Source organism: Phyllostomus discolor, chromosome 6 (genome assembly GCF_004126475.2).
Source record: "Phyllostomus discolor isolate MPI-MPIP mPhyDis1 chromosome 6, mPhyDis1.pri.v3, whole genome shotgun sequence".
Taxonomy (NCBI): domain Eukaryota; kingdom Metazoa; phylum Chordata; class Mammalia; order Chiroptera; family Phyllostomidae; genus Phyllostomus; species Phyllostomus discolor.
The window spans coordinates 23,037,169-23,049,530 of NC_040908.2; the positions used below are offsets into that span (position 1 = coordinate 23,037,169).

Below are 12,362 nucleotides of genomic sequence, written 5' to 3' on the forward strand. Positions count from 1 at the left end.
TCCCATAGCACTTTGTTCAGGCTTTGACTCATACATCTCTACAATACAGTACTGTATGTACTACATGGTATTGCAATTTATTCTTTTGCTCTTTTAAGAGGGCTTATTGAGGGTAAGACAATGTTTTATTTTCTATTCTAATACCTAGCCCAGGGCTCGGCATATCACATGAAAGCATCCAACAAATGTTTCTAAATGAATGAAAGGATGCAACAGACAAATAATCAATTCTACAGTGGCAGGAAAGCATGAGTAGAGACGGAACAAACTGACCAGAAAGAGGAGGAGAACATACAATTAGAACTGTGTAAAAGGAAAGAGCAAAGCCAATGCTACAGGCTTGGATGTTTGTGCAGGGAGGTGAGACTTGTTGAGTGAGGAATCAACATCCTTGTACTTTGGAATAAATGCTAGTCTGCATATGCAAATATCTATTTTACCTATAAATAGAACATTTTAGTGTGTGGAGAAAAACTGGGATATAGACCATAGTCTGGCAGGGCCTTGGAAGGAGAAATTGCCTGTAAATGGTGTAGTGCCAACACAAGACTTGAATAAAAATGAAGACCAAGTAAAAGTGTTAGATACTACCCCTGACCCTCCCATACAGGGGAAGAAACAGCGTACAGAATTAAGGGTAAGAATCTGGAAGGAGTATAGACAAGATGGAATTAAGCAGCAGCAATAACATATGGCTCTACCTGCTTGGTCAGAACCATGACCGGCTGCCTGGCTAACTCCAGGGACTGATAACTTTTAGTTTTGGAATAGCAAAAACCTTCCCAGAACAACAGAACTGAACAGAGATAGTTCAGATAAACTGCCTTGAAAGAACAGAGGCTCAACAACCAGGAAGACAAACAGAAGTGAGTAGGAAGGTTGACAGGTAGGTTGTTTGTACCTATCAAATTACCTACACGTCTGTATTCACTCACTAAATCATACAGCTCACCTTAAAACATAGTGAACTGTACTCTAAATACAGGTCTGAAACGTCCTTTCTTCACATGACATGTTATGAAGAACAGTAATGTTAGTTCATATGAGAGACAGTACTCCGGAGAGTTCAGTTTGGGTGAATAAATGCCTGCTGGTCAGGGTAATGAGGGAGGTGGCAGGGGCTAATTCATTACTCCAGTGAACAGGCCCTGAGGTCTCTCTTCACCTGTGTGTACAGAGGCTGTAGAATATCAGGAGTAGCATGACTATAAGCCCAGTAAGTGCTATGTATTTTTCACCTTTTCTAAGCACCTGACATAGTTCTTGACTCTACATAGTAGGTAATCAAGAAATACTTGTTGACAGACTGAATAAAGTAAACTTACCCAGGTACTTTCCCAGGCTCCCCTGTAGGAATTGGCACTATAGTTACCACACATGTAAGTCCATGCATAAGCTTTAGTGTTTTACCAGAAAAGGAAAATAAATAAACTCAATAGTTTTATCAATAATTTAGGGGGGGGAAGTCCTCAGGAAAACAGAACAAATGAATAGTGATAAAAAAATACATGACATAAAAACATAAAATGAGAGAGAATAATTATGTTTAAGAGTTTATCTTTTTGAAGAAAAAAGCAAATGAAAGTAGCACAAGTACAAAAAGGAATGAGAAAGACTGCAAATAGGAATAATTTACAAAATAACATTTTTGTATAGGTAACTGAATGCTTGTATTTTTTTAAAATAATGAAATGAGACACTTGCAAAGCAGATAACTGAAATTTAGAAAATTAAGGAAGAGTCCTGGCTGGTGTAACTCAGTGGATTGAGCATGGTCCTGCAAACCAAAGGGTCGCAGGTTTGATTCCCAGTCATGGCACAAGCCTGGTTTGCAGGCCAGGTCCCCCAGTAGGGGCTGCATGAGAGGCAACCACACATTGATGATTCTATCCCTCTCTTTCTCCTTCCCTTCCCCCTCTCTAAAAATAAATAAAATCTTAAAAATATATATAAAATTAAGGAAGAAATGAAAATGTTATTAAAGAATTATTATATCCTACAAAAGATTACAGATCCAGATTTTTTGGTTGGAATATTTCAAAAATTTAAAGGCTAGATCATTTCATGACATTCCAGAATAGAATAAATAAGATGTAAAGTTACTTAACTAATGTTACAAAGTAAATATAACCATAACAACAATAGCTATAAATATAGTACAGAAAGAAAAACCACAGACCAACCTTATTTATGAAGATGGATGCAAAAATCCTAAGTAAAATGATAATGAATAGAATTTATTTATATATTTAAAAAGATTAATCCACCATGAATAAATGAGTTAATATTAGTAAGTAGGAAGGTTCAGTATTAACCAATCTGTAATTTAATCTGTTAAGCAAGAAAAATCCTTTTTCTCATTAAGAATGAAAACTATTTATCAAAGTAAATGTATATTGCTAACAAAGCAAAGGAGATAATTATGAAAGGAAACTTTCTTAACATAATAAAAAGCATCTAATCAAGAAAACAGCAAAATTACACCTATTTTTTTGCTTAAATTGAGATTAAAACCAAACTGCTTATTATCATTATTGTTAAACCTTTGTTTGGAAGTTATGACCAATGTTACATACAGTGCACAGCACAGAAGTAAGATCAAAACAAGAGACACTATCACTATTGATAGACATAATTAAGTATTTAGAAAATTCAAGGAAATTTAAAAGTCTTGGAATTAAGGTTAATTGACTGTTAAAAAAGATAGCATTCACAATGAGGAACACCTAGAAAAAAGCTAAGTACCATTCATTTTCTTTCCAAATTAATTGATAGACTGTTTCAACTGTATTAGAGGAAATTACTCCCCCCTCCTGATTATAAAGTTTATTTGGAAAAATAGAGAGACAAAATTGGCAAAGAAACACTGAAGAACTAATGTTATCATATTTGAAAACACTATTAAGCAGAGGTTCTTAGCCTTGGCACAACTGGCCTTTTGGACTGGGTAACTTTTTGTTGTGGGGGCTGCCCTGCGCATCGCAGGGTGTAAGTGACGTTTCTGTCCTCTGCCCACTAGATACCTCTAGCACCTCCCAGTGAGAACAACAAAAATGTCTCCAGATTTTGCTAAATGTTGTCTGGGGTGCAGAAATTGCCCCCTGTTGAGAACCACTGATTATAAAGTGCCAATAATTAAAACTGGGCACTAGTATAAGAACTTGATGGGAAATTACTTATTAAAGGAATTACTATATATAAATGGGGTTAAAGAAGATTTACTCAATAAACCTGAGTAAAAAACCAATAAAAAAACCCAATTTGATAGAGAAATAAATTTGAATATTTCATATATCTAAAAGATATTTCAATTTGAAGTGTTAAACATAATTTAAGAAATGAGATCATAAAGCTAAAAGAAAATATCACTGAATATTAAATTACTAGGCTGGAAGAATTTTCTAAGGTTAGAACCAACAGCAATCATAATGGGAAAGATAGACATTATAGAATTTAAATATACTGTAGGTTAAAGAATAAAAACTAAAGGGCATAATGGTAAAATATCTAGCTTAAAAATATTCTCAAATAAAGATATTCATTATAACATTATTTAGGAAACCCCAAGACATGCAAACAATGTATGTGTTCGATCACGGGGTAATAGTTAAATGAACTGTCAGACCAACTTTATGGAATACTGTGCAGCATTACAAATAATAATTATGAAGACTAATAAAATGCAACAATATTTAGAATATGATAAGTGAAAAGAGTAAACAATAGTGTGTATGTCATATGATCACAACTATATACAATGTGCATAGCAAAAAGATTAGAAATAAATACAAAAGTGGTTAGTTATGAAGCCTGAAAACAAGTGGGAAAATGTGATGTACAGGTTTAAAAAAATCAGGATATAACAACATCATGCATGGTATAACTTAAAGCTATATAAAAATAGATAGATATAGATAAGGAAATGGCTAGGTGAAATATATCACATGCTAAAAAGACTAAACACAGACATGTGATAGAGAACATTGTTTTTGTTTAGTGTTCAGAGGAAGAATCATCATCAGAGCACGTACACAGGCAGAGAAATCGGTGTGAAGGAGAGAGCGTTCCATCAGGGGGCTACCCAAGATGGAAATAAAAAGTGCAATGTATAGATTAGGTTTGATCTTAAAAAGTCCTAATAGAGAAAAATTCTAAGAGGATTCAGGTGCTAAATATTTGTTAAATAAGAATTTTCTACTAGTATATTACACATGTGTAAACTCAGTTATTTAATGAAAAAAGTGTCTTGTTTTATCCAGAAAAACAGTAAAAATTCAACAGGAAATGCTCACCAAAGAAAGGCACACATGGTGGATTAATAGACCTGAGTTTTGCCAAGTACTTCTTATAATGATCTTCACTTAATTCATGAGCTTCTTCTAAAATTTTCTTTTGGCGACTTGGTATTTGCTACAATAAAAAAATAATATTTAGGGAGCATAAGTTAATAGAAGGAATCAAAGGTTTTTCAAAAAAATTCCAGGCTAAGAGTAAAGCCCAATCACAACTGTATCGGCTTGAATCTAAGAATAACCATGCTGGCTCAAAGAGACTATCTTCATGGCTCCTAGTGCAAACTTAAAGGGTGTGTGTGTGTGTGTGTGTGTGAAATCAGGTTTCTCCTGCCATTCCTCACACAATTATGTGAGTATAATTGTACAATACAAATTAAGTGCTGAAAAGATTTTCTTCTTCTAACTGTGAATGCATTTTAATGAAAATGCCTAATTTAAAAAGAGCAACCAATTCAACTTGAAATTTAGATAATACAATCTTTTAAACTATTGGGTTGGCCAAAAAGTTTATTTATCTTTTTTTTCTGTAAGGTGGCTCTAGTAGCTCAGTTGTCTTTAACTTTGTTCGAAACGATTCTGTTAGATTGTATTGTTATAGCTGTGTGCATTTAAACAAAACTTACTGAAATTGGTGAATTTTTGTATAGCCATTTTTTTAACATTGAAGATGGGAAGAAAATAAGCAACATTTTTAGCATATTATGCTTTATTATTTCAAGAAAGGTAGAAATGCAACTGAAATACAAACAAAGATTTGTGCAGTGCATGGAGAAGTTTTGACTGATTGTGTCAAAAGTGATTTGTGAAGTTTCATGCTGGACGACGCTTCACAGTTGGGTAGTTGGGTAGACCAGTTGAAGTGGACAGTGATCAAATTGAGACATTAACTGAAAACAATCAATGTTGTACTACATGGGAGATAGCCAACATACTCCAAATATCCAAGTCAATAAAGTTATTGGTGAAAATAAAAAATGTGTCTGCTTTATGGAACAAACTAAATGGACTTTTTGGCCAATCCAATATTAGTGAGAGACAGATGAGGCGGTTAAAAATTAAAGATCATGTTTGTTAAAATCCTAATTCTTAGAACATGAAATTTAAGTTATTTTAAAAAAGCCAACTATACAGACTTACCTCAAATGTGTGGTCCAGCCTGTAAACGGGTGATGAGTTCATAGCACTGACCACCTCAAGGACGCCATTGAAGTTGTTCAGCTCTTGAAAGACTTGCAGAATCTCAATTATTCGACTCACCACAGCCACTCTTTCTTCTAAGTTTTCAGTTTCTACAATACATCTGGGAATCAAAGACAAAAATGAATTTAAAAATTCATAGTTTTTCCAACAAAGATGTGAGTTAAAAATTTTAGTAATAAAATAATGTAGAGTGTGGAGGGGCCATAGGTGTAACTGTAAAGATTGTATAGTCAGAATGCCAGGTAAGTGGCAGGAGAACTGAAAGATACGGCAGCACCTTGGTAGTCAGGCATGCTGTTCCTCGCTGCCCTGCAGATGGATACCAGGCACCAGTCGGTCACATTCCTAGCGTATTTGGTGTGTCCTGTCTCAGCATTGGAATTCCTGACGAGGAATTCCAGACTGACGAGTCTGACATCTTATTGAATGTATGCTGTTTTGGAGGATGTGGGGTGTTCTAAGGGAATTTATTCTACAATTCAAAAATTCTGTGCTTCCTATTCTTCATCTACTTGCAAGATTTTAGCAATTAATCCTCAATTTCTTTCTTTGAAATACAGAAATAATTAGCTATATTTCTAGGAATAGCTTTTAAATAGTAAGCATTATAAGGTAAAAATGTCAATGAAAGTAGTTTACCTCAGTTAAGAAGAAAAATTTTTATTTATTTTTTATTATATTTTATTGTTTGTGCTATTACAGTTGCCCCAATTTTCTCCCAAGAATAAAATTTTTTAATTACTTAGAAAAAAATCAATGAAAATAAAAGCACTTAAATATCAAGAATCCTTAGAAAGTATACATGTATATATCTTGGTTAATATCTAAAAGGAAGTATGCTATGCTAAAAAAAAAAGAATATTCCTCAGTGAACATTTACTTTCCACTTCTAATATTTGAGAGAATTTATTTACTAATTAGTTATCAGTAAAGAAAAAGACACATTCAACTTGGTTTTCAATAATATAATATTAAACACCTTATAATCTAAGAAAAAGCAGAATACATAACTGGGAAAAATAAATATAGATCAGTATTAAACATTTTTTAAATGTAAAGTTGCAGCCCTGAGCGGGTGGCCCGGTCAGCTGGAGCGCTGTGCTGTGCACCACAAGGTTGTGGGTTTGATCCCGGCTCAGGGCGCCTACGGGAGGCAACCGATGAAAATGTTCCTCTCTCACACTGACGTTTCTCTCTCTCAAATCAATTCTAAAAAACTTTAAAAAAATGTACAGTTGCAGATTACATAATTTTCTAATGAGGCAGGACTGACATTAAGGAAAAAACATTGTAAAACTATCAAAATTAATTTGCCTTATATCAAATAAAATATAACATGTTTATGTGTTTAAAGCATTAGCTAAATCTCTACAAATATATCATATTCTGGATAGCTAGTTAGATATTTCAAAAGGCATAATATATAAGTATAATGTATTTGCATCTTTTATTTAACTATTTCAGTTGATATTAACTAGGCATATAAACAGATTACCTGTGGAGATTTTATAATGACCAAGTAAGTATGGAGTGATTTATCCACAGGTGACTCCAATTTAATGCACACCCGAGGCTAAGAACCACTCTGGCAAACGAACAAGAACCTTTAGCATTGAAAAGGCAGATATTGGAACCCTTGTACACTGATGATGGCGGGAATGCAAAACAGTGTAGCCACTAGGGAAAACAGTGTGGAGGTTCCTCAAAACATTCAAAATAGAAGTACCACATGATTCCGCAACCCCACTTCTTGGAATTTATCCAAAAGTATTGAAATCAGTGCCTCAAAGATACATTAGCACTCCTATGTTCATTGGAATGCTATTCACAATAGCTAAGATGTGCAAACCACCTCAATGTCTATCTATGGATGCATAGATAAAGAAAATGTGGCTATACGTGCAACAGAATATGATTCAGTAGGGAATCCTGCAGTATGCAACAACATGAATGAACATTGAGAACACCATGCTAAGAGAAATAAGCCAGTCACAAAAAGGCAAATACTGCATGTTCTACAATAGTCAAACTCATAGCAGCAAAGAACAGAATGGTGATGGCCAGGGACTATGCGGAGTGGAAAGTGGGGCATTGCTCATCAACATGTATCAGATTTCAGTGTTGCAAGATAAATAAATGCTAGATTTCTGCTGTACAACATCATGCCTAAAGATAACAATGCTGTGTTGTACACTGAAATAATCTGTTAACAGGGTAAATCTCATGTTAAGTATTCTTAACACAATTTTTTAAAAAAGGACAAAGCAGGAAATGGCCTTTTTCTTAGTAATCTATTTAAAAATATGACAGAAATGAAATGGTCTCTATGTTCGATCAGTTATGTTTCCTCTTTACAGACATAAGTTTAATTACTATAATGGAAATCATACCAAAGTGTAGCTATTTAACTTAATGAAGAAATCAGGAAGCAACACATAGAAGGAAAATGCCAAAGTTTTACTTTTTTAGAGGCTGGGGAGTAATACAATAAATAGAAGAAAATCCCAATTTGCAGATTACTTGGGTGCTCATTTCTCTTTAGGAATCTCTTTCGGGTCTGGATCCACATTCTAGCTCAGGTTCCAGTCATTCCCTTCTGTCACTGGGCTTTTGTTCTGTCAGTTCCAACGTCATCTGTGGAACCTCAAATCACCCTTATTAGTCAATATTATTTGACTAATAATATTTGTTTTTACTCAGAAGAAAAACATGGCTAATACATAAAACTCCAATCTCTGGCCACAACTATAAAATTCCATTCAGATTCTGGACTTCAGAGATGGTAGTGTAAGGAGCTTTCACTCCTCAGTGAAACTGGTGAAAATTGTGTGTATATATGTTTATAGATAAATATATGCATATACATATACATGTAAATATTTAAAGTCTCTGGAAATGGCCCTAAAGCAAATAGCAAATGAAGAAACATCTGTTCAGGAAAATCTACAAAAATTCAGTAAGAGAGATAGAGGCAGGAGTTTGTGGTATTTGAACTAAGACTGCTCTCTCCCTTCTTCCTGCCAGAGCACCTCTGAGGGGGAGGGGCGGAGTGGTCTACAGCAGATTGTGCCGAGGCCCCGTCCCAGGTGAGGGCAGTTGAGAGGTGGGGGCTCTTTCCTCCTGCATAACTCCGATGTGGAACAGAGGCCTTGAACGTGGCATACTGAAAATCCTGGGAAGACAGCCATTCCCTGGTTCCTAAGGCAGTTCTATGTCAAGAGAAGCAAGCCAAGAGGACCTCAGGCTATGCTATGTGTGCACATGGCACCACCACCAAGCACTCAGCTCTAGGAGCAAGAATGTTAACTCCAAGAGAAACTTGCCATGGCCCCCGGCTTCAGACTCTAGCCTCACACAGGTCGCTCCTGATCTCCTGTCATTTACAGCAAAGTGTGGAGCAGTTTAAACCTAAGGATGCTCTCAAGAACAGTGAAGGTTGTGGTGAAGAGTAATTTAGAGATCTGTGGATTTAATGAAGATACAGCCTAGACTTCTGGCTAACTAGTCCACAGGAGAGAACCAGGGAATGAGATAGCTGAGGTCAGAACAAATATCAAAATAGAGACCTTAGAAACCATTTCTCCAAAGGAGTCACAATATGATTGGATTAGTTCACAGAGCAATTTATGCCACCAGGGAGTTTCTGGAAACAGTAGAGCAATCAGCTGGCAATTACTGGAGGTTAACAACTTGGTGTGGTCAAGGAGGGAGTGAAAGAAAGCCTGACCGACACTGCTGCCTTCTTAGGGTGACTGCGGGCAGGCATACCCTAATATGTACCTCCCAGAAGAGGGACATCTCAGTTTAGCATCTCAGTGTGGGGCGAGGTGGGGGAGAACAGCTTTCACTAAAATAATCCAGCTAGTCAACTAAACAAATCAACAAGCAATAATAATAACAAGTCCTGGGGATGGGGCAGGGCAGCAATTTCAAGTTGCTGCAATATTATCTGAAATGTCAAATTTCCAACAAAAAATTATGAGGCATGCAAAGAAATAGGAAGGAATAACCCTTTCACTGGGGAAAAAAGCAGGGAACAGTAACTGTGACAGACCAGCTGTCCAATTTAACAGAAAAAGATTTCAAGTAGCCATTAGGAGTATGTTCACAGAACTAAAGGAAAGCATGATTTAAAAAGCAAAGAATGGTATGAAGACAGTGTGCATCAAATAGAGAATATCACAAAACACACAGAATCATAAAAGTAACCAAATGGAAATCCTGGAATTGAAAAGTACAATAATTAAAAGAAAAAATTTACCTGAGGGGCTCAATAGTCGATTTGAACTGGCAGAAGAAATAATTAGTTAACTTTAAGATGGAGCTATTGTTCAAAAGTGAAGGCAAAATAAAGACTCTCCCAGACAAACAAAAATGGAAAGGATTTGTTGCTAGCAGACCCATGTACAAAAGTTCCTCAGGCTGAAAGCAAGTGACTCCAGATGGTAATATGAATCCACACAAAGAAAGAGGACGAGTAAAGGTAATTATGTGACTATAAAAGATACTAGAAATGCATATTTTTTCTCATTGCTTATTTTAAATGATTTAAAGAGCCACTGTATAAAAGAAGGTGCATGTGATGTACTGCTGAGCCTATAACAAACAGAAATGTAATTGTGTGTAATACATGGCCAGTACTGCACAAAGGAGGGGGGTGAGAGCAGACCTATAACGGGCTAAGAAAATGACGGCAAATGGTGAAGCAATAATTATAGCGTATTGTTAGATTTGCATCATTACTTATACATAATGTGGATCACAATAATACCACAAGAAGGGGGGAAGGAAATAGAACTATATAGGATTAACATTTCTGTGTATCATGGATATTAAGTTACTATAAATATGAAGCTGATTTCAATGAGATGTATGTGGTAAACTTTAAGCAACCATTAAAAAAGCTTCAAAATATAATAAAAAATTAATGAAATTAAAATGCTACATTAGAAAACTTTTCACTCAGTGCAGAAAGAAAGGAGAAAGAAGAACAAAACATGAGACATATAGAAACAGAACTGCAATGTAATTTGTAAGGCATCTGAGTGTTATGAAAGTAAGAATGTCAGTAATACTTACTTCTCAAACCACAGAGTGAGATTAGTGGTATGCCGGATCATTTTCAGAAGATTAGGAGAATTAATTTCTTTGTCTTCTTTTGTCCACACACTTCCAACTAATTCTGATGGCTGTACAGCTCTAAAATCAAGATATAATTCTACATGATACTTTTCCCTCTAGTGCACTGTTTTATTAAATAAACGAGACAGATAAAACTAAACTCATATAAACTTTCCTCTTACACCAGCAGCAAGATTTATGACAAGGTTTAACAAAAATTATAATTCTGCATCTTTTTCTATATATTAAACATATTTTATGCATGTACCTGTGTACTTTTGTTATTGCTTTATGGTAGCATTTTATTTGGGGCAAGTTTGGGATTTCTTCATAATATCTTTCCCAGCACTTACAAATATTATTTAACAAACTGGGGTGACAAAGTAGTTTGGGATAATTCTTTTAAATAATGATATATCTGTTACAATAATCAGCTCAACAAGGTTATAGTAATACTTCAATTCATACATTTTCTTTCTCTAAAGGAGGAGGGGAAACCCAACCACAAACAGTCCTGAAAAATAAAATAAACTCTAACACTGATTTTTGAGAATAGTGATTATCTTTGGTGGGAAGAGATCTATAAATTTAGTTCCTTTTTTATCATTTAGTTATTAAAAATAGGTTGAATTTCTAAATAGCCCCCATTTACAACTAGAAACAGACATTTTTTTGAGACAGTAGTTATTAACATGTAGAAAAACTAAAAAGGCTGTAAGTGGCCATGACTTAAATTCATAATTGCAACAGCAGTAGCTAACGTACTGAGCCCTTACTCTGTGCTAGCACTGTACATCTATTGACTTTTTTAAACCTCACCACCGCCCCGGGAGTGAGTAATATCGTAGGTCCGCTTTACTCGCAAGGAAACTAATAGGCAGAGGGAGAAAGTTACAAAAGAAGGTTGGAGTTGCTCTGGAACACCAAGCCAGCAAATGGAAAAGCCAGCATGTGAACTTAGCTTTTCCAACAAGGGGTGACTGCAGCCAGAGAGAAGCTTTAAAATCCAGACAAAGCAAGGGGGGGTCAGCGAGTGAGAGAGGAGCCTTCTGCACACCAGACACTTCACATCCTAACTCACTTATGTCATAACAGTCTTTTAAGGCAGAAACCAGTATTTCATTTAACAAATTAACTCCTTTAAAGTGATTTTTCAGCTTGAATGTCAAATTACATACCGATATAGATCTGATTCAAGTAAAGTGAGCTGCCGAGCAATTTCTATTGGGTGTAAGGTGAGCAGGTCAAAAGTCTCTATGTGTCCAGGTCTGCTTATATGCCATTCGACTGTGGGAGGTGAACTCTGAAATGTAATATTATGACCTGGTCCACTGTCTCTTGCCATTTTTTTCCTTTGGATTATTTTAGTGATGGATTCAACCCATTTTCTCATTGCTTTACCTGAAATACATTTTAGGTAATTAAATACACTTTAAGTAACATTTAAATACTTTTTACTCAACATTTTATTTTTTAAAATAGTATAAAATCATACAAATGATACCTGAATGTATCTTTATTATATAAAAAGTTCAAGTGATCAAAACTTTAAAAATGGAAGTTCCCCTTTACCATTTCCCTGTTCCCTACACCAGTCTCATTCTTCCTCACCTGGGTAACCACTGTTACAATCTGGTTTATATTCTTCCATTTCCTTTTAAAATGAAATTAGAAAGTAATTTATTTGTAGAGATTTGTTTACCTCTATTGTTCTGAACTTCTGTTCAAAATATTTTATAATCTTAA

The 12,362-nt window shown here is 35.1% G+C and overlaps 1 protein-coding gene across 2 annotated transcripts in view; it reads right to left on the bottom strand.

Annotated features, from left to right (window-relative positions):
* Positions 1 to 12,362, bottom strand: part of SOS1 (SOS Ras/Rac guanine nucleotide exchange factor 1) — a 114,109-nt gene that overhangs the window by 17,298 nt on the left and 84,449 nt on the right. For both annotated transcript variants that reach the window (XM_028515233.2, XM_028515232.2), the window contains exons 14-17: positions 11,795 to 12,017; positions 10,575 to 10,694; positions 5,433 to 5,595; positions 4,293 to 4,410 (exon numbers count right to left, since the gene is read on the bottom strand). In XM_028515233.2, the coding sequence (XP_028371034.1) occupies positions 4,293 to 4,410; positions 5,433 to 5,595; positions 10,575 to 10,694; positions 11,795 to 12,017 (624 nt within the window). The remainder of the gene's footprint in view (positions 1 to 4,292; positions 4,411 to 5,432; positions 5,596 to 10,574; positions 10,695 to 11,794; positions 12,018 to 12,362) is intronic.